The sequence below is a fragment of the Corvus cornix genome, chromosome 4 (genome assembly GCF_000738735.6).
Source record: "Corvus cornix cornix isolate S_Up_H32 chromosome 4, ASM73873v5, whole genome shotgun sequence".
Lineage (NCBI taxonomy): Eukaryota > Metazoa > Chordata > Aves > Passeriformes > Corvidae > Corvus > Corvus cornix.
In genome coordinates, this window is record NC_046334.1 from 33,092,997 (window position 1) to 33,119,330 (window position 26,334).

General features: G+C 38.1%; 1 protein-coding gene across 6 annotated transcripts in view; it reads right to left on the reverse strand.

Annotated features, from left to right (window-relative positions):
- The window catches only part of MARCHF1 (membrane associated ring-CH-type finger 1), a 231,093-nt gene that overhangs the window by 6,369 nt on the left and 198,390 nt on the right, over window positions 1-26,334 (reverse strand). For all 6 annotated transcript variants that reach the window (XM_039550600.1, XM_039550598.1, XM_039550599.1 and 3 more), the window contains 2 exons: window positions 16,250-16,430; window positions 59-206 (listed from right to left, as the gene is read on the reverse strand). In XM_039550600.1, coding sequence (XP_039406534.1) covers window positions 59-206; window positions 16,250-16,430 — 329 coding nt within the window. The remainder of the gene's footprint in view (window positions 1-58; window positions 207-16,249; window positions 16,431-26,334) is intronic.

Here is a 26,334-nt window from a genome sequence, read left to right on the forward strand (position 1 = left end):
CTTTTCAAAGCCAGCCATTGCATTATCAACAGCACCAAAGAAGGTAAAAGATACTTACCATTATCATTGCCTTGTTTAATTTCTTCAGCGGTTCTATCAATTAAAACATACAATGACCAAACAACACAGGTAATTGCAATTACATGGAATGTGACTGAACACACGATTTTTCTCCTCTCACTTGTTGTCATCTGTAGTTTCTCCCACTGAAATTAAAAAAAAAAAAAATTAAAAAAAATCTGACTTACAAAATTTTACATTAAACTGATTAGGCCATTGTGGCTCTTTCTACCAAAAACACAAGCAGTAATAAAATTAATAAATCCTTTTGTTTTGGTTATACACATTACAGGAGTATGTGCATTGTCCCTGTAAAGTTCACCATGATCTCATTTTCAGAGATTCAGAGGAATGAAGAGCTCTGTTCTGTTTGTGTCTGCTTGTGAATGATATCTTAAGTAATTTCATTACAGTACAGCCAAAACATGTTAATAGACAGGTAAAAAGATGAATATTTACTTTAAATTTGCGTTTCTGGTGGTGAGAGAAGAAAAAGCCCAAACATTAGTTTGTAATATGTATTAAAATGAGGGGAATGCAGTTATGTAACAGTCTTCCCATAAAATAAAAGCACAGGAAATGCAACTGCATTGAGGAGTAAATTCAATAAACTTGAAAAGATGATTACATGGAAATGATCATATATGATAGCAGCCAAATAGCCTCAGTAATGCAAGGAGGATATTCCAGGCACTTGTTTGTGAATTATAGTGCTAAATCCTGGCTTAAGTTACGGCTATTTTAAGATGAAATACACTATTCTCTGCAATTGAAGAATGCAGCCCCTGAAGCGATTTTTTTTAATCTCACTTGTGACACGGTTTTTTTCCCAACACTTCTTTGAAACAAAACCCTTCTCTCCTAAAACGTTTGCCTTTGAAAACAGATGAAAGAATAGGACACTTAAAAGCAAAATGCCTCAATTCCGATGGATAATCTTGGAGTCAGTCACTGGCATCTGAGGAAGGAAAGCAGTGCAAAGCACGAGACGCGAGTGCCACCTCCCTGTGGCCCTGCAAACACCGACTGAGCCGCACGCAGCTCATTGCCACAGCACTGCTGCCACCTGCTACAGCTGGGACAGCAACCCCAGCCACTGCAGAGCACTGCTGTGCTGTACATTTACTGCCAAGCTGTGAGTTTGGCTTGGTTTTCCTTGTTTAGGTTTCTGGATTGTTTTGGTTTTGTTACCTGTTTTCACCATTTGGGATTTTTTTAAAATTTTTTTCTGGGGAATAACAAATTTCTCTAAATTCCTTAGGCTAGAGCTGGAGATGCCATCCAAGCTAAATGTTTAGCCTTCAACCTGAACCAACATGGCCATTCTACTCTGAACACTCTTTGCTGTCACGCTACGTTTTGAAGGCGCACAACTGCAGAAAAACGTGAGGAGGGTCAGTGCCACATCACCAAGAGGAAGAACTCTCAGAAATACTTCTTCCTGCTTGTAGAGCAGGACATACCAGGCCAAACAAATTACAGTCTTTAATGGCAGTTAAAGACATGTTTCAGAGCTGTTGCCTCAAAACACAATCTCTAGAACATTTTCTAGCCCTTGACAAAATTCTCTGAATCACAGAATATTTTGGGTTGGAAGGGACCTTAAGGGTCATCCAGTCCAACTCCCCTGCAATGAGCAGGCACATCTTCAATTAGAACAGCTTAGAGCCCTGTCCAACCTGACCTTAATGTTTCCCAGGATGGGACACCTACCACTTCCCTGGGCAACCTGTTCCACTGTTTCACCACTCATCATAAAAAAGTTCTTCTAAATGTAATCTAGATCTACCCTTTTTTTGGTTTGTTTTGTTTAAAATCATTAACCCTTGTCCTACTGTAACAAGCCCTGCTAAAAAGTTTGCTCCACCTTTCTTACAGGCCCCATTTAAGTACTGGAAGGCTGCAATAAGGTCTTGGAGCCACCTTCTCTCCAGGCTGAACAACCCTAACTGTCCCAGCTTTTCCTCACAGGAGAGGTGCTCCAGCCCTCTGATCATTTTTTGTGGTCTCTTCTGGACTCACTCCAACATGTGCTGTGTGGGTACCCCAGAGCTGGATGCAGCAATCCTAGTGGGGTCTCTTGAGAATCACTTCCCCTGACCTGCTGATCATGCTTCATGAACACAAAGCAAAAATAACTGTTTAGAAAGATGAAAGTATTTCCTGAGTAATATACAAAGAGTCAGAGCCATCAGTTTATTTATTAGCTGAGACCTCATTGCAGTTTCTGATACATCTACTTAGGAGTGAAAACTGAGCTTGCTGGGTTTTGTATGGCAGTCTGGAAAAATGGGAGATTTAAAAAAAGTATTAGATTTTTTTTTAAGTAATAAAACTCCAAAACTTTATATTCATTGTAGTCCATGTACATAATATTCAGTGGTCAGACCAGACAGTATGTGGCATTATCACAGTCTTACATCTTTACAGTCACCAGGTAACACAGTCTTTCACCTGGAGATTTTCATCCTTTTTCCAGAGAAAATTCAATTCAAGTCTTGTAACAGACTGTCTTTCCAAAGAAAGAAACCTTGTCTTTGCCCAGATGGAAGAAAGGGTTTTACCCTAGCTCTTCACTCACCTGTGGATGCTTTTTGAGAGATCAACATAGAACATGAAGAAGAGTGATTTGTTCTTAAAAAAAGAGTTTGTCTGTCATTTCAACTTTGATGCTACACCGTTTGGTCTCTTGGAGAGAAGACTCTGTGCAAAATTGTCATTGTCATGTATATGTGCAATCTCATTATAGCTATTTTACTCTCTAACATACTCAAAAGCCTTAGTGTTGATCTGAATGCCCAGTCAAAGATGAATGCTGGTCCCATTAGTCTAAAGGTAAGCATTTTGTAGGTGGAAAAAACCCAGACAAAATCAACCAACCAGCAGGCAGGATAGGTAAATAAAGGCACAAGCTCACAGAATTCTGTTGAGATTTACAAGAAAAGTATATAAGGAGAGGGAGCCAGCAGAAATTGGCTAAAGCAGGCCTTTTTCCTAACATCCCATGGTCAAATCCAGCCAGAAAGCATGCCAAGGCCTACTGGACTCTGCTTCCTCTAACTGGCCCCTTTTCTTCTCCCACAAGACTGCCTGCCTTGCCTTGCCTTTCCTTACCTGCCTTCGTTGCCTGCCTGTCGGTCTCTTCCATCCACGCACACGTTACCACACCAGACAGAAGGGGGCTGCCAAGACACCGGGAGAGGTCACCAGGGCATGGGTGATTATGGGACTGGAAGACTGTGCAGAATATCTTGTACTCCTGAAGTACAAGAAGTAGTACTCTTGTACTACTGAATTTGGGATTCAAGAAAGGAGTAAGGTCCAAGGAGAGACTCCATCTCTCACAGACAGATAACTGGGAGCATTTTACAGTTCTTAGTGTGACCCAAAGCTGCTCTTCTGTTTTGCCCTGCCCTGTTGCAGTCCCAGTTCTCTCAGCTTTGGTGATTATGGGCTGAACTCAGAAGGGAAAATTCAATTAAACGTTGTGCTATGCTTCTGGTGATCTCAGTTGTAGCTGATGTAACTTCCCCATCCTACTCACGTATTTTAGGTTGGCTGAGCTACTCTCACTCTCTACTAGATGAGTGACGTTAGTAGACGAGCCAGCAATTTATGTTGTCCTGGAGCAGGAAAGTGCAATTCCCTATTTTACATTTTTCATGATAGAATTATATCAAAAAAATAACTGTTAGTTTCAGAACAGACTTGCTTGGACAAAAGCATAGTTATGTGAAATGAAAATGGCTTTAAAATCCATAACAAAGGACAAGACAACAATATACTGAGCAATGAAAGCATCGGCCCCTTTTACTTGTGCTTTATAGTCCAGGACTTGATACAGCCTAAAGTTGTGTGGGGAGGTTTGGCACGTGCTACCTTTCATGTCACACAGTGCATTAATGCCTCCTTAACCACTGATAAATTCATCTCTGCTGTGTTTTCAAGGTCCTGCAGTTCTCACGGCTTGCTACATTCATAATAGCAAGATAAATTGTGTCATGTTTTTTATTACCTTGGTCAGTGATCTCCAAGAAAAATGTCATCAGGTTGATGACACTGTGACATACCATGGATAGAATATCAGATGCCACCAAGAACAGAAAATAGCACAAAATTAAGTACACAGATGCAATTTTCCTTGGAAACGTAGATGTTAGTACTCCTAAGGTGCTCTAGAGACTAACAAGAGAAAGAAATGGAAGATTAACAGCCAGAGGAGACATTTATCATGACTTGCAAATTATTGAGCTACTAAATTCATAGAAAAACTGTAGCTTTTTGCCCAGCCCCCTACAAAGCACCCCTTCACTGTTGTACATCCAATTGTCACACCCACAGATTCTGTAATCCTGGCAGCAATGCAAAGAAAGACTGGAAATCATCACAGATGCAGATGGTTTAATGTGCAAGCAACCACATGAATATCATAATGCTTCACAGAACAGGTGTGCTAGAACACTTTATAACATCTAACCAGGACCAAAAGACCTTTTACACAAGTCACCAATCCAAAGTGTAACAATATGTGTCCCCACTAGAAAGCTTGGAATATCCCCAGCCCCCTTTTTATGTTCTGAATAAGCTTTCCGAACACGTTGCTTGCACTGTGCTCTGAAAACCACTGGAGGGTGGTAGGAGACTGCCTGACTCACAGGTTCCTACCAAGAAACCAGAATGGAAAGAAACTGGGTTGTCAATGTGATCAGAAACACTCGTCCCACCCCAACTACTACTTACAGCTGCTTCTAAAACATAACGTGAACCTCAGTCGGAATTCCTATGCTTTACTGCCAGAGAAATTTGGAATAATCTTTAAAGTGGCATCTGTAAAACTGTACCCTGTTCTAGGTTTCTACCTTGCATTTTGCTTTTGTTTTTGAAGATTATTTCACTCAGAAATTTCAAGAGAATGGTTACTGATTTTAAATCCCACTCCCGTAATTATGAGTCATGAGTCTTCTGGGAAAATAAAAAAAAAGAAAAAAGAAAAAAAAACCCCTAATAACATACAGGGAACTGTAAATCATGTGTAGCCAACCACTTCCCTTTCCTGTAACGTAGTTTGAGAAAATCTCTCATATTTATTTTAAAGGACAAAAATCTGCCTCCCTGCATGTCACTTCTAATAAAAGCTTGATTAATCAATATGCAACAAATAATTACAGATATTTTGTTTAGTATGTTCTGAAAACACTCCGAGTGTGGGCATGCTGCTTCATATCCTACGTTCCAACACAGCCTCTCCTAACAGAAACAGATCTGCAATTTTAATTCCTTCCCATACATTACACTTTCTGCAAAGTGGTTTCATGATGGCCCAATGCAGAACCGAAAGCTTCACATTGCTCACACAAAAGCTGTTTCCACACCTCACAATGGCACTCAGCAAACTCTGCTGCTTGTGTTTCTTTTCCCCACCTTCACATTATAGATTTGCTGCCTGCCTGCTCCCATCCTCCACTTTGTGTCCACACGTTGCCTCCTGCTCATGGTAAGCTTCTGTTGCACTGGCTACAGATTTTTGTCTACACTGATGTCCTGAAGCAACTGCACTTCTACTGCAGGTTTGCATGTTCACACCTCTAACAGCTGACGGTCTCTCTTCTGCAGGGGCTCAGCACTGAGGATGTCAAATACTGAAGGTGAAGTTAATGGGCTGCTTTGCAATATGCTATGAATGCCTGGACTTTTAACTCCTGGGTATTTTCAGGAACCCTGTTTTAAAAATTGCATGTAAGGAGGTCTGACAGGGGAATCGGGTAGGGGTATGACACTGCTAATATTAAATATTTTTCCTGACATTTTTCTCCCTATCCATCATTCAGCAGAAAAAAATGACTATGTATGTATTGTAATGTATGTAAACGACACCCACAGATGGAAGGACTTCTGCTCTCGCCTAGAGCTAAAGTCATCATGCAATATTTCCTGAATTCTTTCTAAAGAATTCTCTAAAGAAATACTTTGAGAAAACCTTTATCTTAAAGTAATTATGCCTGCAAAATAAAGGCTAAAATTACCTACTACGGGCTGTTGTAGAAACTGCACTCTGTGCACAGACTAAAAACACAGAAAAAGATCTTACCCTGAAACTCGACCCAAAGGATTTAGCCAGCACTTTTGAAAAAGAACTTCAGCGGTGTATGCTGAAGTGAGCTGAGCAGTGAAGATATGTCAATAGTCTGAACATGTAGCTCAGAGTCATTTATATTAGGGAGGGCTTTCTGGTCACTTGTTGCAGTACTAATTGGCTCAGGCTCCACACTGAGCTGTTCACTGCTATCAGCCTAGCAGCTGGAGGAAAGCAGCTGCCATGGTAGTTTGCGGAAGGGAATTTGTGTAGTGGGTGGAAGAGGAAGAAATAATAGTAATAAAGGACAACAGGGCTCCACTCACTTTGGGAGAATAAAATAGCCTCGTGGAGAGTTCATAGGAGATGAGAATTCAAACCTTGTTATTTGAATAAAAGCATTCTGGGCCTCTCTGTGCCATCTAAACAACGTGGTTGCAGATTCTACTGTGGGGACTGTGTCTTAAAGGACAAAGCATGTGTCCCCACATCCTGCTCAAAGGTAAGAAATGCCCCTCAGACAGTCCAACAGAATGTGCCAGGTCTGATGTATGACAAGAGAAGGGTTTGAGCCATGAAAACACCTACACTGTGTTCTTTTTCCCAGACACATCCAGAGAGAAGGAAGAACTGAGCAGATTCAGTCAATATTTGTCATTGCCTTTTATCAAAAATGTATCCCAGAGAAGAAACTCTTTTAAGGATCAAGAATAGAAGGCCATAACTAGACCCCTGCTATGATAATCACTGAACAGGGAAATAAAATGAATTTTTAAAATCCCATGTCACTTGCTGCATCATATGGCCCTATCTGTGCACAACCTTACCTTGATCTAGTTATCCCATTGGACGTTTAGCACAGATCATTGTCTGGTAAACCTGTCTGAAGTTTGCCCAAGATCTGTTTCTGTGCCTAGGAGATACTAAACAAACGTGGCTGGAATTCGAGAGAATTTCTGTGGTGTATTTAAAACACCTATTAAAAATTTAAAACTGAACCAGAAATGGCTTCATTTCTAAAGAAAAACACAATTCACTTTTGTGTGATATGCATATGTAGAGTAATAAAAGAAATACATAATGAAAAATCTTACTTTGATAAACACCTTAAGATTATCATCTGCAAAGAACTAATAATTCAGTTTTATTGTAATCAAGATGGCACGTTATTTCTTTTCTAAGAGACAATTAAAACAGCTGGACTTAAGTGATATAATCAGTATGACTCTTCACAAGCTTATGCAATTTTTAGCTGTGCATGACATCAATTAGAAAACCCTTAAAAGGTGTAAAAGAGAAGTGTAGAAATTAAGAAGTGTAAAAATTAAGTAATTCAAGAGTATAATTTCTAAAATGAAGTAGCTGTTTTTGCAATATGAAAGCAGTATTGAGAATACTTGTCATTTACCTACTAAAAGAACTTCAGTACCTGCATCCTAATGATCCCAACACAGACTAAACCAAAAAAAATGCTATGCTTTGGGGATCCAGGAACAGCTAGACCTCATGTCCCTCTCATCAAATGCTCTGTCTCGGACAGAGACCAACACCAGATGCTTCAGAGAGATGTGAAAGAAACCCCGTGGCAAGTAATTATAGCATAATCTCTCCATATTGGGAGCCTCTTTCTAGCTCCCATCTGCTATAAATTGCTTTACATCAATATATAGAATGCAGAAGTACTTGACAAAGTGTTTAGTTTCCAAGTATCTTCTTTGAACGCTGAAAAGACATTAACCAATTTTTTGTTCAATAGAGCCTTCAGTGCTATCATGAACTCCTCTTTTACAATGACCTTTTCTTTTCTTGGCTTGTAAGACCTTTAAGAAAATGATCATTATCTCCAAGCACAGTACACTTCAGCTACCTTATCTAAAAAGATAATCCTAACAGATAAACTGCAGGAAAAACATTAAACCACTGATCAAGAGTGAACTACCACCATAATGTAAAACTATGGGGAATTCCTTGTACTAAGAACAACAGGCACCCATGTAGAACTCTCGAAAATATTTACTTCAGATACCTGGGCACATGCCTTTATTACTCAAAAATCAAAAAACAAGCTACATGTTGGTAACCCATAAAGAAACATGGATAAAAGGGGTAGAATCTATGTCTCCATTAACTTTTATCACGGTTAGCAAGAACAGAAACAGATGCTGCGGTTGTCTGCTCTCCCAACAGTATTTCTACAATCATTCTATCAAAAGGATCTAGTTTGTCACTTTTGTTCCTTTAGCAGTTGTCGACTCCTGCCTCTGTCTAGTCTGTATTTCCAAAAGAGCAGCAGATCTAATTGAAGGCATGACATTTGCTCCAGTCACTGAGTAGCAAATACCTTTAAATCACAGTCTGGTTCTCAAACAACTTAGACACACATACATACACACACACACACACACACACACACACACACACAGAGAAAACCATAAAAAAAACAATCGATGTGCCATACCACAAGAGCACAGACCATAATTTTGCTGCAAGACCAGTTATGCTGGGATTTCCCTTTCCAACCAAAGCAGGTGGGGCTGCTGCATTTTGTGGTATGTATTCTTTAGGCAATACAAAAGCAGCCATGAGACAGGCTCAGTGGTGAATTTGAGAGGGATTCTGCTGGGGTCAAAGCAACCACAAGTCCTTTCTCCACTACAGGAGCCATAACAAACCATCTCCCAGCAGTCCGTGCCTGAGTCTCTGTCTTTGAATACCAAGTGGGATGGGTTCCCTTTGCACATCTGGGTGTTTACAGTGTGATGGATGTGGACAGAAGGCTCGGACAGCATGGTAGAAATCGGAAAAGGAGAGAAATTAGAAAAATGGATATAGCAACATGCTGGAGACCAACATCCTATGACAGTTTTGTACACCTCTCCACTTCCTCTAGTCTTTTAGTCATGTCCCGTTGAAGGGAATTTCTCTGAAGATCTGTTGTTTTAGGTACCTAAACCATACCTGTAGTATATGATCACAGTTTTATTAGAGAGTGTTTACTTCAATCGCCTTCTCTCCAGTATTCATCACAGTGCTTAATTTCGTCAACGTCAAATTGTTCAGCCTGCTGAGAATCAGTCCAAATTGTTACAAAGATGTGGTTTGATTTAAATGTCCTTTTTTTTGCCAAAACCATGGTATTTTTAAATACGTTGTTGTTTAAACATACCTAGACATAACCTATTTTTGCAGCTATCTATACAGTATCTACGCATATGTCTCAATGGCCATGAAATAAAGATTAAAAAGAGGAGCTGATGCTTTTAATTATCTATAAATGTGGCTTTAGCAAGAATTCTGACTTCCCAATGTATAGCTACAGTTGCCTTCTCTGTCTTTTAATTTTCCCACAAGAGAGATTCTTTCGATCCAATTAAATAAAAATAAAATAGAGGAAATTTGTGCTGAGGAAAGATGCAGTAATTAACACAAAACTACAGCCTAGTGCTCTAGTAAAGAGCTAAGGGAAGCTATTCATTCTGACAAAAGGGGGAAATTTTAATTTTTTCCCAATAATTTTAATAAAATGCTACAGGAATAAAATTAAATGAACAAAAACCACCAAACCCGAATAAACTAAAAGTTATCCCATTTTGATCATAATTTAGATCCATTACTGGAATTTCTGTGCTCAAGAGAACATCACTGTGTTAAGCCATTTTTAGCATGCATTCCACCAGAAAGAATCAACCTGTGAACAGATCATTCTCACACCAATAGGTCCCAGGCAAAATAAATTTGAGGCAAAAACCAAATTGTATGTGTTAATTACGCACATTAATCAGATCATGAATAGCAGCCCTCTCCCATGGGAGTTGGTAAAGTTCCTACTTCAAAATTAAAAGGTAAAAATGGCATTTTTAGAAAACTCCATCAATAACAGTGACTGGTTTAGGTCAATGCTTGGATTGATTATGCTCTTTAAATTTCCTATCACTAGCTATACATTTTGTGTCAGCATTCCATTTACACTTTCTTTATTTGTAAAGCCAGAGATTCTCTTAATTATTTTCAATGCTTCAGCTTTCCAGCCCTTCCTTGGCTATAGCTATTGATGAGGTCAAGCTGTAAAACAAAACACTGAGAAGGCTGAAATAAAAAAATGAAAAGGAGACCCCAAGTTCTTAAAAAATAAGAGAGAGGCTGATGAACTGCAGGATGGAATAGGGCTCTCAAACTAAAATGGAAATTGAATCTTTTGATGCAAGTTGCATCTGTAAAACAGCTCAAATCAAACTGTTTATTTCAGCCTCAGAAAGCACAGAAGATTTGTACCTCCCAGAGCTCATGTTCGTGGTTCTGTGCGATGGTGGATAACACTACTAATACCCAGAGCTGAACAATCTCCCAAATTCCCTTTGCTTTTGTAAATGCTATTGAGCAGCAGAAGTAGCCAGTTTGGTTCCTGGCATTTAATTAGAAGAGGACAGAGTTTTCATTTAATTTTCTTGTATATTTTTCATTTGCTTCTTAAAAGAATGCAAGTTCAAAGCAATGACAGTACAAACATCTTGCTCCACCTCCAGGAAGGATGCTGCACATGGGGGTGTCCCAGCAAAGCATCACAGGTAGGATGACTTTTAGCAAGCCTAAGGGTATGCTATGATGGTTTCAAGGTAAGAGGTACGAGAATCTTTTGTCAGAAGTCCATGGGAACTGGAACAGCTGTGTGAATAAAGCTGTGTTTTGAATGGAAGAGAAAGACGTGCGGAGATGGCAGGCTAGCACAAATTCTACCACTGTAAGAAAGTTAAGTTCTAGTATTGCTCTTGTGGCAGAAAAGGCAAGACAGCATTATTCTGTGAACTACAGCATGCTATCTAGATACAGATAAATTAGCAGCAATGCTCTATTATCCTCAAAAATTAAGAATACAACTGTCTGAACAAAGTAGTCCCTTGCATCCCCAGGGCATCAGAACAGGATATAAATGCTATAGAATTATTTTTACTTTACAAGCTTTAATATACACATTGTCCCTTGAGCCCAAAGTTATTTGCTATAATGACATGATAGCCATGATATTACAAGAAAGTAATAGCATTGTGCCTTTGTGCATACTGGTGAAGTGTCTGACCCCACATATTGCAGGCAATTATTTGAGGCTACTGATGTTTTGAGAGAGTTTACTGGAAGAAAGATAACGCTGAAGCAGGTTGCCTTGACGACAATACGTAACTGCACCAGAAATAAAAAAACAAAACAAAAAAAAAAGCAGGAGCTCTTTCTATGTTGATGGCAAAATATTCATCAAATTGGGTTAAAAGGAAACTTGTCCCACAGAAAGTCCTACGCAATATTTGGTATCACTTCTTATCATGAGCATTATTAGAAAAGTGATGAGAAAGCCAGGTGGTTCATACCTCACAGCACAGGGAATAAGAATCAAACAGCAAGCACTGTGGTAATGACTGCTCAAAAGTTTGGGGTTTTTTCCTGTGCGACTCTTCTGGTCACTTCTGAGTTTACTCTGGCAGAAGTAGTTTCTAACAGCAAGCACTTTTGATTTAATAGCAATATATCACAGAAATTTCTCTGCAGGTTCTATGGCTTTTGGCAGTGATCACCATACCCTTAAATAAGGAATGTAAATATGAATTACCCAGCTACCATTGAACCAAAAGTAAAAAAACCCCACCCTTATTTTGCCATCGCTGAATTTTTCAGGCATGCTACCAGATTTTTTTGTATCAGCATATAAGCAAATACAGAATACAAGAGTGGTAAGCACTTAGAAGGTATATGTACACATTCAAAATATAAGATCAAGTTTATTTCATTATCAGCATTTGCTTTTGCTTCTGTTTAGTTTAATAGAAACATATCACTCTGTACCAAAAGAAAATTCCCAGTTCTCTATTTTTTAAAAGGGGTAAATTCAGACACCCTTTCTATCAGACAGAAAATTAAGCTCAACTGGTACATAATGCTTCTGCAAACAAAAAAATTGACTTGCTCTTCCTTAATGACCAAGAGCAACCACATGGTAATAATGTGCAATATTGCTTATGCCTCACATAAATAAGACATTATTTGTAAATCATTTCAAAAATAAAATTGAGAGAGAAAATAGACATCTCTGACACCACACAATAATCTGTTGGGATAATGCATTAAAGTAAGACATCGCATCAGACACCAGACATCTTAAATGGATAGAAAAATTTAAATATGAAAAGTATTTTGAAGTATAGCAAGACACTGTTGAGAAATCTCTATTTAAAGACATTTCTCCATTTTAAGCTCCTTTTAATTTACTTTAATCCATTTCATACTGATGGTATTTTCATTTAATTTCTGTTTCTATTAGTCTTCAAACACCAAATTCAAGAGATATGAAATGCAGGTGCTAGTTTCTGGGATTGCACCTTTTGAAAGAAAAAATGTTTTACCTAAGCAAGGTCAATAAGGAACTCACACAAGCTTCTCACCACTTTCTAATTCCTTCTGTGATAAAGTCACTGTATAAATTCTGCATCACGGATTGCAGGTGCTGAGAGGCAAAGCTACAAATGCAACTGTATTATTTATAATGACAGACAGATGTAACAGAGACCCTGAGAAATAAACCAGAAACACTAAGCAATGATTAATATTTAATCTCTATATTTATCTTGAGCTGAGTAATTAGACCTGTCCAAATGTATGAAACACTTGCAATGTCTGTTGATCAATGCTTAAAAGGATTACCTCAATGCAAAGACTCACTAAAATGATTAAACTGAGTTTTATTTGATGTCTGGTGCTTTCAGGGATTCTCTAATTAAAGAACTGTTGCACATTGGCACAAACCTATTGATTTAATAGCAATTATCTTAATTTATGTTAACTTAGTATGCTCTACATTATCACTTATGGGTGCTAACAGATATGGCATGATATTCTAAAACACTTGTGCTATAAAACCTTAGACTTGATAAAAAATCTGTTATGAAACATTGAGGGTGCATGAAAGGCTGAGGCATAAATAAAGATGGTAATTCACTATTGAATTAAATAGTTTGTTTTATATTTAAATCATGCTTTTGTGATACTGCAAAATGCAAAAGTATAGATTTCTGTAATTAAGTTTGGTAGTCTGTAAATTTTTCCCTTCAGGAGACCAGCAGTAGGAATTTTAAAAAGACATTATGATAAAATTCATCATAATGAAACAAGGCACAGTCAGTAACCAAACTTCAGAATCTCTTATCATGAGTGATGAGAGAGATTAAGAATCAAAAATTCAGAACTGGTTAAGAGATGCAGCCCTTCCACTTGTAGAATGTTACTTCAAAGCCGGGTCCAATGGAAATTGCATCATCTGGAGCTGGCCAGGAACTTTCACTCTAGGGGAAACAAATTCCTTTTTATTTTTTTAATAAATTAGTTTCTTATGGAATTGAAAAGGCACTCCTTTCTTGAAACAAAATATGTCATCTTCTGTTCAGGAAGCACTGAAAAGAAATCTGTTTTCAGAATTCCTCAAAGCTTATTAGCAAAATTAATAATCGTTTTTGGGTCAATTTTGCTGTTCCAGTCAGCATTCAACAAAGTTGACAAGAATTGCTTTGTTTTCAGATATAACTACTCATAATGTCCCTGCCATCATGACAAGAGAATTTCAGAAGTTTGGAAATTTTGATTCACTGCAGACAGGCCAGATTTAGTGCTAGGGCCTGAAGGCTCTTGAGGTCTAGTACAGAACCAAGCCTTAGCAAAACCCAAAGCTCTCAAGGTCTGGAAATCCCAGAGTCCGTAATGCTTTTCAGATCCTGCATCAAGGAGACAGGATTGTGGAGAGCTTTGTGTTAGGAGCTGCCTGTCCCACAGTACTTCGGTCTTTGGTAACCACCCTTTGTGCTAATCTTGAAAACAGACTTCCAAGGAGTGCCCCAAAGGTGAGATTTTGGGCTTCATAAAAGCTGCCAAGAAATTTGACAGTGTTCCACTGGGACTTTCCACTTTTGCAAAATATATAGGTTTTGACCAAAAAAACCCAAACCAAACAAAAAACCCAAACAAAACAGTTTCAGTGATTTTTATAAAGGATGTTTGGGTGGAAGTTCACCAGTCAGCTCTACTCATATGGCCGGTCTCATGATCACTCTTTCCTCCCTTACCTTGTCTTTGCTACAGCTGTCAAAACACCTGGTTTGCAAAACAGTTTCTCATAAACTGTTTAGTGTTTCAGAAATTTGTGAATGATAGCGATGGCTCACACTTAGTAAGGATCATATGTTTAAATAAATGTAACACGTGAAGGGTGTCACAGCTGAATGCTATAAATGCCAAAGGACAACTAATTTTAACTTTGAAATCTTTGGAAACTTTGGTTTCTGAAATGGGTGTGACTTATAAGAAAGTTATATGCTGGGTCCATTCAACACATACAGGTATTTGTTAGCATTGCATTTGAAGGGAGGAATGTTGCCAGCATAGACTGCCAGGCAGATAAACTACTTTTGAGTACTGCTTTGAGCAGGAACAAAAATATCCTGCCTGAAAGAAGAGGTTCATCTTTCCAATGTCAGAAATCTAAAACAGACCTGAGAACCAATGATAAGCTGAATAAGGTGGCAATCATTCAGTTAAGAAATTACAGACTTGCAGGCATTGCATTACCGCTCTAAATGGGGGAGGAGATGTGGCACTGACCACACACAGAGTTAAAAGTGCCTACTTCTGATATCAAGATATGCACATTTTTCATTCTTTTTCTCCTTGATTGCTATAAATCTTGTTTCCCTTTTATAAAAGATGCTGTATTATCTAACAAAACCAGGAAAAGGCTTTTGTTAAAAATACCAATATCGGTGTATTCTCTTGAGAAAAATAACTGTTGTGAGAGTACTTGTTAGATGTTAGATCTTAAAGCAACTTGGTTTGAAAATAGAAACATATATATTGAAAAAATATATATATATTGAAAAAAATTGAAAAAAGATATGCAACAGGCAGGGTTTTTTATAAAATTATCTCACTCATCCTGTCACATTAGTTAAAATTTATCCGCAATTACTAAAACTGAAGTCAATATAATTAAGTTTTTAGCCACCTTTTTTTTCTATTTACATCTGTTTCAATTTCTAGCTTACGTGGTCAGATCTACCCGGCATTTGAGAACTGTGTCTTTTTCTGTTACAAGCTTCGCTTGCCAAATTAGCCCAAATTCTCTCTTCAGAAGTGTTTTATCACCAGGGACTTACTAGAAAATTCCTCTGAATGGGAAATGTGAAGGAATTCCATTGATTCTCCTTTTTCTGAACTACTGCTACGTGTGCAAGGCTGACAAAAACAAAATGTCTTTTCCCATTAAAACACTACTATATAGGCAAATGGTAGTCATAAGTAATAGTTTCTACATGTTTGTCAAGGGCTCTCACTCTGAAATTTATTTTAAATCAAAACTTGCCCAGTTCCAGATTGACTCAAAGATTCAACAAAACTCCAGAAGGATGAGAGCATGTTAAAATAAAAATTTGGAGAGAAATTATCCACTCCCAGGAAAACAGAGCCACATATGTTTAATAAACTATTCACCTCTCCTATACTGACAGTCTGCGTTACATTATATTGATTTATCTTAGAAAACAGATGAGTGCAGATAACATACATATGACATTCAGGATGCAAGGTCACCCTGTATTTTAAATTCCATTAACTAATTTTAATATAGAAGTGATTAATTTGCCCATGAGTGTAACAGCTACAACAGATGCAGCTAAATTGACTGTGTTACTTTATAACTTCTGTCTCCACATTGGTATAAGCATCATTCTCCACCTAAAGTTATGGGCTCCATGTAAAAATTACTGGGTGAACTGGACTGTGTTACTTTAGAGCAAAACATGAAATAGGCAGATGAACCAACACCAAAAAGCTGAAGATAAAAAGTCTAAAACAAAAGACTATTATTTGTGCATTTATATTGTATGTCTAATGAAAGAGAGTCTTCAGTCAAGTTCTCTGCTGCTGAAAATTAACCAGCTTAAATGTAAGAATAAAATCACTGGGACTGATTAACAACAGCAACTACAAAGCCATTTTGGACAGATGTTTCTTTAACAGTGCTTGCACTTTTCACAGCCATTCTGGAGCTCTGACACTTGAGGACAATTAAACCCCAAAACACCCTACCTTCCGGAGAGGTTTGAGCTTGGTCTCCATGATGAAGTCGTACTTGCAGAGCTCGCAGCAGCGCGTGTCCGAGCTCTTAATCCACTGGTGCAGGCAGGCCTGGTGAACAAAGCGCAGGGTCCCCGTGCAGCGACACGGCGTGATGAGGGGGCTTTCATCATCTCCCTCACAGTGACAGATCCTGACAGGAAGGACAGCAAGAGCAAGTGAGGCAGCTTGCCAACCAGCAATGCAAAGGCACTGGCTTATTTACAGTGCTTTCTCATCTTCAGGCTTGACATTCAAAAGATGCCAGGTATATGACCTTTCAGACGGAGGCCCAGGAACATATTCCTTGTTCCTTTCTGCCGTTTAGTAATTTCTCTTCACTTAGTTATTTCTCTTTGAATTGGCTATGTGGTCTGAAGGTGAATCAATAGAAATAACAGTTTTTCCCTTTTATGCATTGCAAAACCTTTAAGGCAAATACCAGAACGGAATAGTTCTTGGTCTGTGAGTAATGCCAATAAAATCCTCAAAGGTAGAGAAATCTAACCCAAGCTGAAAATATCCAGCATGAGAAGTACAAAAAGTTCCTAGGATATCTCTTTGGAGTTACACAACTAAAAGAATCAGAGAGCAGTTTTGAGTACTCTGGAGTCATGCATATGGCACAGTGTGTACACACATGCACACTTTTTAGGAGGCAGGTATTGAAAAGTCAATTTTTTTATTCTTCACTCTCCCTATGAAGCAGACAGCTGCATTATCTGGGAAAACAGAGGTAAGCAGACCCTAAGACAGAGGTTGGTCCCAGAACTGTTTTACCTTACGATGGGATACAGAGCTTTTCATGTTGTGGCTTTGCATAAAGTGATCAGTGTTCTAACATCATCATCTGAAGGGTTTCTTCTGTGACACGTGTCCAAATGTCCTGCTGATCTTCCCCTCTTCCAAACAGCCTCCTCATCACATCGGGAAAACATTCACCCAATCATTTATTGGCAAGCATCTCTTTGAAGGCAGAGAAATCTCTACAGCGAGCAGAAGGCTTAACCAAACACCTGAAGTTAAGGAGGTTCACCTCAAAGAAGAGTAATTCTCTCCCATCCCCAACCTAGAAAAACACAACAAAGCACCCAAGGCCTAACAAGTGTCTGAAGTGGCATGCAAGAGAAAAAGAGGAAAAAAACCCCAGAAGCTGAAGCCTGAGAAATGCTATTTCAAAACAGAGAAGTAGCAATAACAGCACAGATCCTGTTGTCACACAAATGAAACATAGGCCTTAGAAACGTAGTACTTAGGAATGGCACCCTCAGACAGCGCAGATGCAGAAGTGTCTGAACACATCTGAGGAATGACACCCTTTTACACAGAAAACTGTGACTGCACCACTCCTGGGGTAGGAAAAGGGGTAGGAGAGCCCTAGGATGTGGTTGTCTTCCTACTGGGCAGCTGAGGGAAGAGGGGTGACCTTCCTCACACTGGAGCTCCTGACGTATGTCAGGAGGTAACCTGGCAAAGACGTCCCAGGCAAGACTGACTACTGCACAGCTCTGAGGCTGCCATGTCTATAAGCAGGGGGGCAGGAAATTCCAAAGTCTACAGGAAAGATCTATAGATCAAAACTGGCAGCTCCACTATTCTTCCACAATGTAGCCCAGAGCCACGAGAAAATGAATCTATGATAATGGGAAAGCAGAACAAAGCTGCTTTGCTGGACATACAGAAATAAAGAGACCAAAAAAATCCAACAGATAAATGAAGCTTTGAACACCTGGTCCACAAAAGCCAGGTTTCAATTTCTTCAGTGGTGCTCACACAGGATTTCATGCCCCCCAGCAGTGAAGAGGAGAACAAATTACCCACAACTTCCTTCTTGTACATGTTCATTTTTTGAGACACATTTTACAAGAACTCAATTTACAGTCTTGTCTTTACTAATCCAGCTGAGCTAGGTGCATCAGCAGCTTAGTTCTTAGATGGGAATTGCCTATATGGTGATTTCTTACTGAGCCTCTAGCTTAAACAGAACTATATTTTCAAAACACTGAATAGTTATTTTTCTAACAAATGCATTCCCAACTGAGAGTTTCATAAAAAACATAATTTTCTTTTTAAATTAAAGCTATTCCCCAAAGGAAGACCAGCACTCTTTGTTCATTTAAATTCAAGCCATACATAATTTATTTTACAGCCTTAGCAGTTAAACTATTTAGAAATTAGACAACTAAGCTATGTACCCAATAGTCTTTTTTTCTACTACTGCCAAGATTGTTTAAAATTATTTTCAGACCTAAAATACAAGCCTAAAATTCCAATGGGATCTTCAAATAAAGTGACACTGCAAATTTGAAATGAATAGAAATAATCCTTAGTATAAATACTTCTACAGAAGAACACTACACACATTATACATTCTATTTGGGGTTTCCTTGTACATAAGTCACAAGACAATTGTATAAATAACAGGGTGACACTAAGAACTTACAGTATGAAGAAGCTCAAACTAAATATTTTAATGGCCTTTTTCAGCTTATATTTTAACCATGAAATATGTAATGAGAATTAAACTTCAGTAGGAATTAAAGTCCAGAGAAAATGACCAAAGGCATGGCTTTCATTAGCTTGAACACTCTTTGGTCTCTGGTGCAATTTAAGTCTTTGTTATTTGTTTAACCAGAAGAAATTAGCTTAAAAGACCTTTGTGCTACCTAAACTCATAGTGACAGTCTAAAGATTTTTCGGTGCCCAGCACCTCTGGTAACAGACTGTTGGCTAAATGCTTAAACATCTTTTAAAGACTTGGAGCAGATAACTTGCTCTGTCTTCCTCAGCTGTTAGAACTGAACCACAATTTTGTGCGTCTTTGCTCTTTGATGCGTTCATCTATAATGTACATCATAATCATCACAAATTATAGAGAGTAAATTGTTAATAATGGTTTTGAGAAGTTTGTTGTGAAAACAGAATGCAGGTAGGGATACAAACCACAGGCATACCTGAATCATATCTAAACCAAGTTGGAGGCAGAGAACTTTCATTCTAGTTTCCTGTTATCAAATGATCACAACTGTTTGAAACTTTCATGCATCAGATTGATTATTTAGTGGACTGAACTTGTCCTGAGAGTAAAATTTGTTTGCATACTTTAGAAATTAACTGAATGGAAAAAAACCCAAAAACACTCTTTACCATAAAGTAAAAAACATATAATTTGCTAAATCTATACTGATTTATTTACAAGTTGTAGTACAGCACTGATCATTGTTAATAGCTGCAGTTTTAGCTGCTCAGACACATCTACAGAGTTTACATGCTCAGCTTTTCTCAACTTTTTAGTCCTTTACTCCATAAATGGCGTTCACTTTAGAGAAACACCTTCGACTACCTGGAAATGGAAGGAAAGGAAGTAATTTGACCAAATTCTCAAAAACTGAGCCTATGTTTTTTTTTGGTTTTTTTGTTTTTTTTAAGGTTTGACAGCTTAGTGCTTTAAATATTCCTCTCTATGAACAGGACCTTTCTTTTCCAGGGGAAAAGATGAGCACAGGACTCCATAGAGCTATGGCTGTATGAATCATGTGTACACCAGACAATAGAGGATAGATGAGCCATGCGCTGATCTTCTGATTCAGATATACAAAATTTTGTGTGTCTACACCTACAAACATATCCCTACACATTGAGATCACAGAATATCTGTATTTCTTTAAATAAAACTCACTGTGAGTCCTTATTAACTAATACTCTAACAGCGCTGTCATCCTTATGTATAAGTTTTTGCTTTATATGCCAGTATTTTAGTTACCCAGCACATATTTTTCTAGCACAGAATTGTTTCTACCACCTTCAGCTAACAGATGTACCAAACAGAGAAATTAATGCCAACACTGTGCATATATGAGATGAAAAAAAATGCACAAAAATTCTTTAAAGATGTTCTTAAACATCAGGTTCACATATAATGCAACAAATTAAGAAAAATATTTTGCAGGAAAAAAACCCCAAAATTTTAAGACTGAAAAAATCACTGTTTGTGAAAGATTTTTCATAATTCATATAAAAACTGTTGCAGAGCTCTTGTGTGTTCCTAACAAAACATATTGCCACCACACATATATAAACAAAACAAATTTCTTATCAGACCAACATAATGAGATGCAGCTAAAGAAAACACTCAGAAGTGACGCATCTTCAGAAAGTACTGTTGTCATACTGTCTTAAATTCCATGACTATGAATTGCTTTCCCATCTTTTCCACAGTCCTGTTCACTGCAAAAGGTAAAAGGCAGAAAGGGAAGTATGAAAACAGTCTACAACTTGTAGGCATTCCTATGCTCATTGGATTTTGGCTGATTTTAAGAAAAACAGCAAGAGCTATCTTGGATGACTAACCTTCACTTCTCATCAAATTAAGATTTTTTTTTTCCATACAGACAAGCATAATCTCAGTTTAAAAGGTCTAAAATCAGTATGGAACAAGGAGGTCACTTGGAAGACTTTCAGGTTTTCCCAACAGTTATTTATTCTGGCAAAATCATGGCAACTGAAATTGCAATCTAGATGGTTAGCATCTAAGCTGCTTATTGCTAGAGATACAGGCAGATTCCAACAGATTTGTAGCTTTTTCTTCACATGCAGTTAACAGTTTTACTCTCATTACAGACAACAGCTGCTAATCTCCAACCTCATTGGAAACCCAGCAGTTTTCCTAACCTGTCCTTCACTAATCCACCTGACTTCAGAAATTAAGAAAGTAGTCTGATCCCTGTGCCTCGGTAGTGAAGTGGAAAACACACTTATTCTGCAGGAGTCCTGTGAGGCTTAGTGCTCCACTCCTACCCAGCCAGCAAGTGCTCCTCTGTGACAGCGTCTGTCCAGCTGATTCCCATGAATGACTACTGCCACAGGAAAGTGATAAAGAACAAGAATCAATCAGCATGTCCCTGCTTCTGCTTCAAGCCACATTAAGAACATTGTCACTAGGAGCAGTGCTGGTGGAAAAGTGTTTACAGCAATTCTGCACCACCAGAACTCTTTCCGTGGATCCCATATTTGCCACTGGCACCTTATCTCAGTACCTGGTAAAGTTTTTAAAGGATTTCTGGCCATTACACATAGACCAAGGGTTTTAGCTACACATGCTTTTATAGACTTCCTTAAAAATACACCTGATCAAATTTTACTGTCATTAACAAATGTACAATGTAGGGGAATGCCTCTGAGGCTTTAAAAAATAGAAATGTATATGGGGGCACGGGTATACTCATAATGACGTACAATTATGCTTAAGGGCTATAAATGATGTAATTATGTAAAGCCTGCATTGTTCTTTAATATTCTGGGTGCTCTCCACGCTAACAAGCATTACAGTGAAAGTGTAGCAAATCTGTTGAAAGAAAACAGCTAGTGCTAAAACCTGGGGTATCTACACCAGACACATCTTGGCGGCGTTTCTTTGATTTGAAACTGATTTTGAGTTGGACCAGGAATACACTCAAAGGGAATACAGCTGAAGAACCCTGAGACAAATTCTCAGCATGATCTAAACCAGGGGAAAAGTAATGTTGATCAGATGTGCTTCAAAAGCAGGCTTCTTATCTGAATTAAAGCACTAGTGGAGGCCCCTTCACTCACAAAATTAGGACAAGCTACAGCCTTGTGACTGCAGAACGTTTACAGCAACTGTGATGCAATTTCTAGGCAATGTGAACTAAATTAACACAGATGCCTAATAACCATAATGTCATTTTCTTGAAGATGGAAGAATACCAGTACAAGAGAAATACTTTCGAACTTTGAACAGATTTCCTTAATAAAAGAGGGAAATATTTTCTCCATATAAATATGCTCCAGGAAGACAATGCCTATTCCAGAAGTATTATTTTTGGTGAGAAATTATTGAAAAGGCAGTTAAATCTGGCCCTTCACTGGAAAGCACATACGAATTCACAATGGTTATGCAAAGAAAAATTTTTACTCTGTTCAGTGCGTACATCTCATCGCTATATCTCACTATTGCTAAAGGGAGCTTAGTCAGGAAGAAACAGCAGAGCTGAAAAGTGTTGGAGCAAGTGAATCTCTGGATTTGATTTTTGGCTGTGAGGAGTATTAGCTGCCAGCATGAAATGCCATGAGCTCCTAGGTTATCTTAATTGGACCAAAAGGCTCCAATTCCCCAGGACTGCAAAAGGATGCAGAAAATTGCTGTCACTACTGTTTGATTTTTTCTTAGGAAAACTATTCAGTCCAAAAAAGGTCATTTTCTCTTTTGCCAACTTATAAAGTGCTTACAGTACTTTTAGACAGTTCGAACCTAAAACTAAACAACTTTGTTAACAACTCACAGCAAGTAATTGTCATTCATAAAAAGCACCCACAAAAATACCAAACTCTGCTAATGCATAGTTTATCACTTGGAAAAAAAAGGTTAAATTCACTGAATATGTCCACCCTGCAATAGGCTACAGAGTGCCATGTTTCTCTTGCTTTCATTTTACAGGCTTCTTTTTTTTTTTAAATCTCATTTCCATTCTTTTCACTTTTAAATCACAAAGTAATCTAAATGACAAATTGGTCTTCCTCTCCACTTAATCACAGTGTGAATGAAGCACATTAATTCTCCATACCAAATGTAATCCATATGTATATCTCTTCCCTGTCACTCCTGCCCTTCCATTATGCTCTACAGTCAGCTGTCTTTACCTGACTAGAGGAAAAACCATTTTTAAAATGTTGCGCCACACTAGTGGAATTTCATAAGGACCTAGGTAAAGCTTTCTCTTCATTTCTGCAAAAGTGGTCAGAATTTGTAAGAGACCCAAGAGCAAACAACATAGCGAAAGCACATAAATATTTTATTTTGTCAACATTTCTTGTCTTTCTATTAATCTTCCTTTATAGGTGATAAATAGGATATCTAAAGAGTTACAAATAATTGCTGCCTCAGATGTGCTGTTAGTGCAAGATATGTGTCGGACAAGATTTACTGCACTGAACAAGTTCAAAGAGCTAGGGACTACATCTTAAAACAGGATAAAGATTTCCTCCCACCCACCTAATGAAAGTCAAAGCTTTAAGGAACTAAACTCCATACAGAAAATATGCAAGTTTTAAGTATTCAATAACAGGACCCCTAAAACTGAGGGTAACTTTCTAAGGAAGCTGTGCCATTTCACCTATTTTCATTAAAAATAATAATAAGTTCTGAGAGAAACAAGCAGAAACCAGGACTCAGTTCTCCCCCAGATAAGTGATCCTAATCACAACAAAGACATGCTTGCCTTACTTTGGTTCTCCTTGCATCCTTGTGAATCATGGAGAGCTTCCAAAAGAGACTGCATAACCAGATGGCTGAAGAGGTGACAGATGGGGATTTGAACCATCAGGCAGAGAACAGAATTAACCAGAATTTCATACTGCTTCAAAGACTGATGAACCACCAGACCATCATGCAGAGGAGGAGATTCCTCAAAAAGCAGGAGATTCCTATCAAAAAGTCACTTTGCAAAAGTAAAGCTCTGAATGGGAAAGTAAGCAGGAGTCACAGTTATTTTCACGGAAGGGGTGAGGAGTGAACATGCAGGGCAGGATTCAGAGACACAGCTCCTAAGGAACATGTCATCCTGAGACCACAAGGTACACACTAACATCCCAGGGAGAAACAGGTTAAAAACCCTCCAGCCAAACACCAGTCTGGAACTAGAGCTTCTTCCATTTTATGGTGATTTTAGAGGGCTCTGGATGGTATTTCAAGTCTACGTTTTCTGCACTACATTTTATTCACTGGATCCAACTTCAAGGTTTCAGCATAAGTATTTAGAATGAGTGTTAAATTTCAGTGGTAGAATTTGAACCTATATATCTATCTTCTGTTCAACTTTCTCTTTTTTTCCTCAAGGATTTGTTTCCTACCAACCACCTTCCTCTCTGCTGATTTTGTGAGCATTTCCCTACATGAATATTTCAGAATGTAAATAATGCCATGAAAGATTTTTTTTTATTTATATTAAATAATATTAAGGAAAAAAAAAACCAAAACCCTGTTGCAGCACTTGATTTCACAGACAAGTTAGATAATCATATTGCCTCTTGTCATATGCAATACATATACTCTATTTCTTCCCATATATAATTGTCCTAACACACAAAAATGCCCATATTATTCTTTTCCTAAGTTTATAATGGCCTTTTAATTAACACACACTAGATTTTTAAAACTGTTTTTTAAAAATTATGCTTGAAATATACTCTGCAGATCTCATGAATCAACTCCATAATCTCTTTTACTTCCTCCCCTCCCTGCCTGTTTTCTCACATGCCCTACTCCTCAAATGAGGGCCTGCCATTACCTGACTGCAGAAGGAGTCATTCAGAGTCCAACAAAACAAAATTCAACTTCCGATAAGCATCTTTTTTTCAAAGTGAGGAACTCCACTTTATGTAAGTGCATGTGTTTTTCCTGAAATGACTGAATCAGTACTACAAAAAGATTTTACACCAAAAGCCTAACTAGTCAAACATAAAATATCTTTCAACTATATAGTCAATAATAAAAATACCACAAGATATATTCAGAATCAATACATAAAGCACTTATGATCCACTAGTGGTAATATCAACTAACCAATTTTCTTTTTTTAGTAATTTCCATGTGAAAATCCATGTGACGAAATTCTCACAATCCATTCACTTTGTCATGTCCAATACAGAGCTGTTCCCTTCAGGGAGATTATCCACATGCAGACCAAAGAAAGCTATTTCTGAGACTGTGTCTCAAGCCACATGGCAAATTCCAGGATAAATTATATATGTAGAAAATCTCAAACACAGGGCAACTTAGGAAAAGGGGAATCCAACTGTATGATTTAGAAAGTATATCCTGTGAATCTTTAAAAAAACTTAAATAAAATGAGGTGCCAAAACAACTCAGCATGGCCAGAACTTATGTTTGTATCTCAGAAGAAACCTTGCTTCCTAACAGACTCCAGGAGAAAGTAGTTCAGGGAAGAGACTGTAAAGGTCAGCATTGATGCCATGACATTGTTTCAGCATTTTGGAAAGGATCAGTGACACTAGACGGGGAAATATTTCGCTGAAGTGACCAAGAGGCTCCCCTCAGACTAGCTGAAGAACATATTGCACAATGGTACTCTATCTGACTAATGTGCCTATGCTGGAACTGGGCGTGTCCTGTCACATTCCTGCTCATGCTGCTAAATGCAGATTGAAGAAACTGCCAGCAATCCATGAGGAAATGAAGAAAAAAGGCTGTCTACCCAGAAACTTAAAGACAAAATAACTGTCACCAAGAGATGTTTATGATCCCCAGTCCTCTGCTATTTCCACGCAATCCTATTTAGGTGAGGGCCATTCCTCTCAGCCAGTGCTGTCATATCAACTAAAACACATGAACAGCTAGGATGAAAAGCTTGAAGAAACACCCCAGGAAAACTAATTTTCCACATCACAACCAGCTATGCTAACCTAGTCTTAGAATAAACATCACAAAACCACCCTCCTTTTTTTATTTCTCATGCAGAAAAGTGGTGTACATCTGCAGAAGTCTATTGACATGTAATTACTTATTTTTTGTTTCAGATGGGAGGTTGTGAATTTGAGAAAAAAACCCGTAACACAGAACACAAATCAAGGAAGTGCATAGACCTGTCCTGAGAAACAGAAACTACAGTCTGAATTGGCAGTAAAAACATGTCTTCATTTTTCTTCAGCTGTCTGCAAACTGATAAGTTAGACAACTTATTAGCTATGAAAAATTAACTTGCTTTTGATTTTGCAATGTTTTTCCTAGATGTATTACAGTCACTATGATACACCTGTTAATGACGTACCATAACGATGTATCGTATCGTAATGATGACAAAAAAATAGCATTATCCCTGACATGAAGAAAAATGCGATTATGACTGTCTTGAGAAATTTTGCAGAACAGGTCTCATTATCAACCACACTGAGTTTAATGCTGCTTGCTCAAAAGAACGCCTCCACTGATAGTGAGCCTAGAGGCACATACTTATCAAAAGTTTTCAACCTTTCTCAACTAAACAAGAGCCTGGCTGAAAAGTCTGCATGGGCACCCAAAA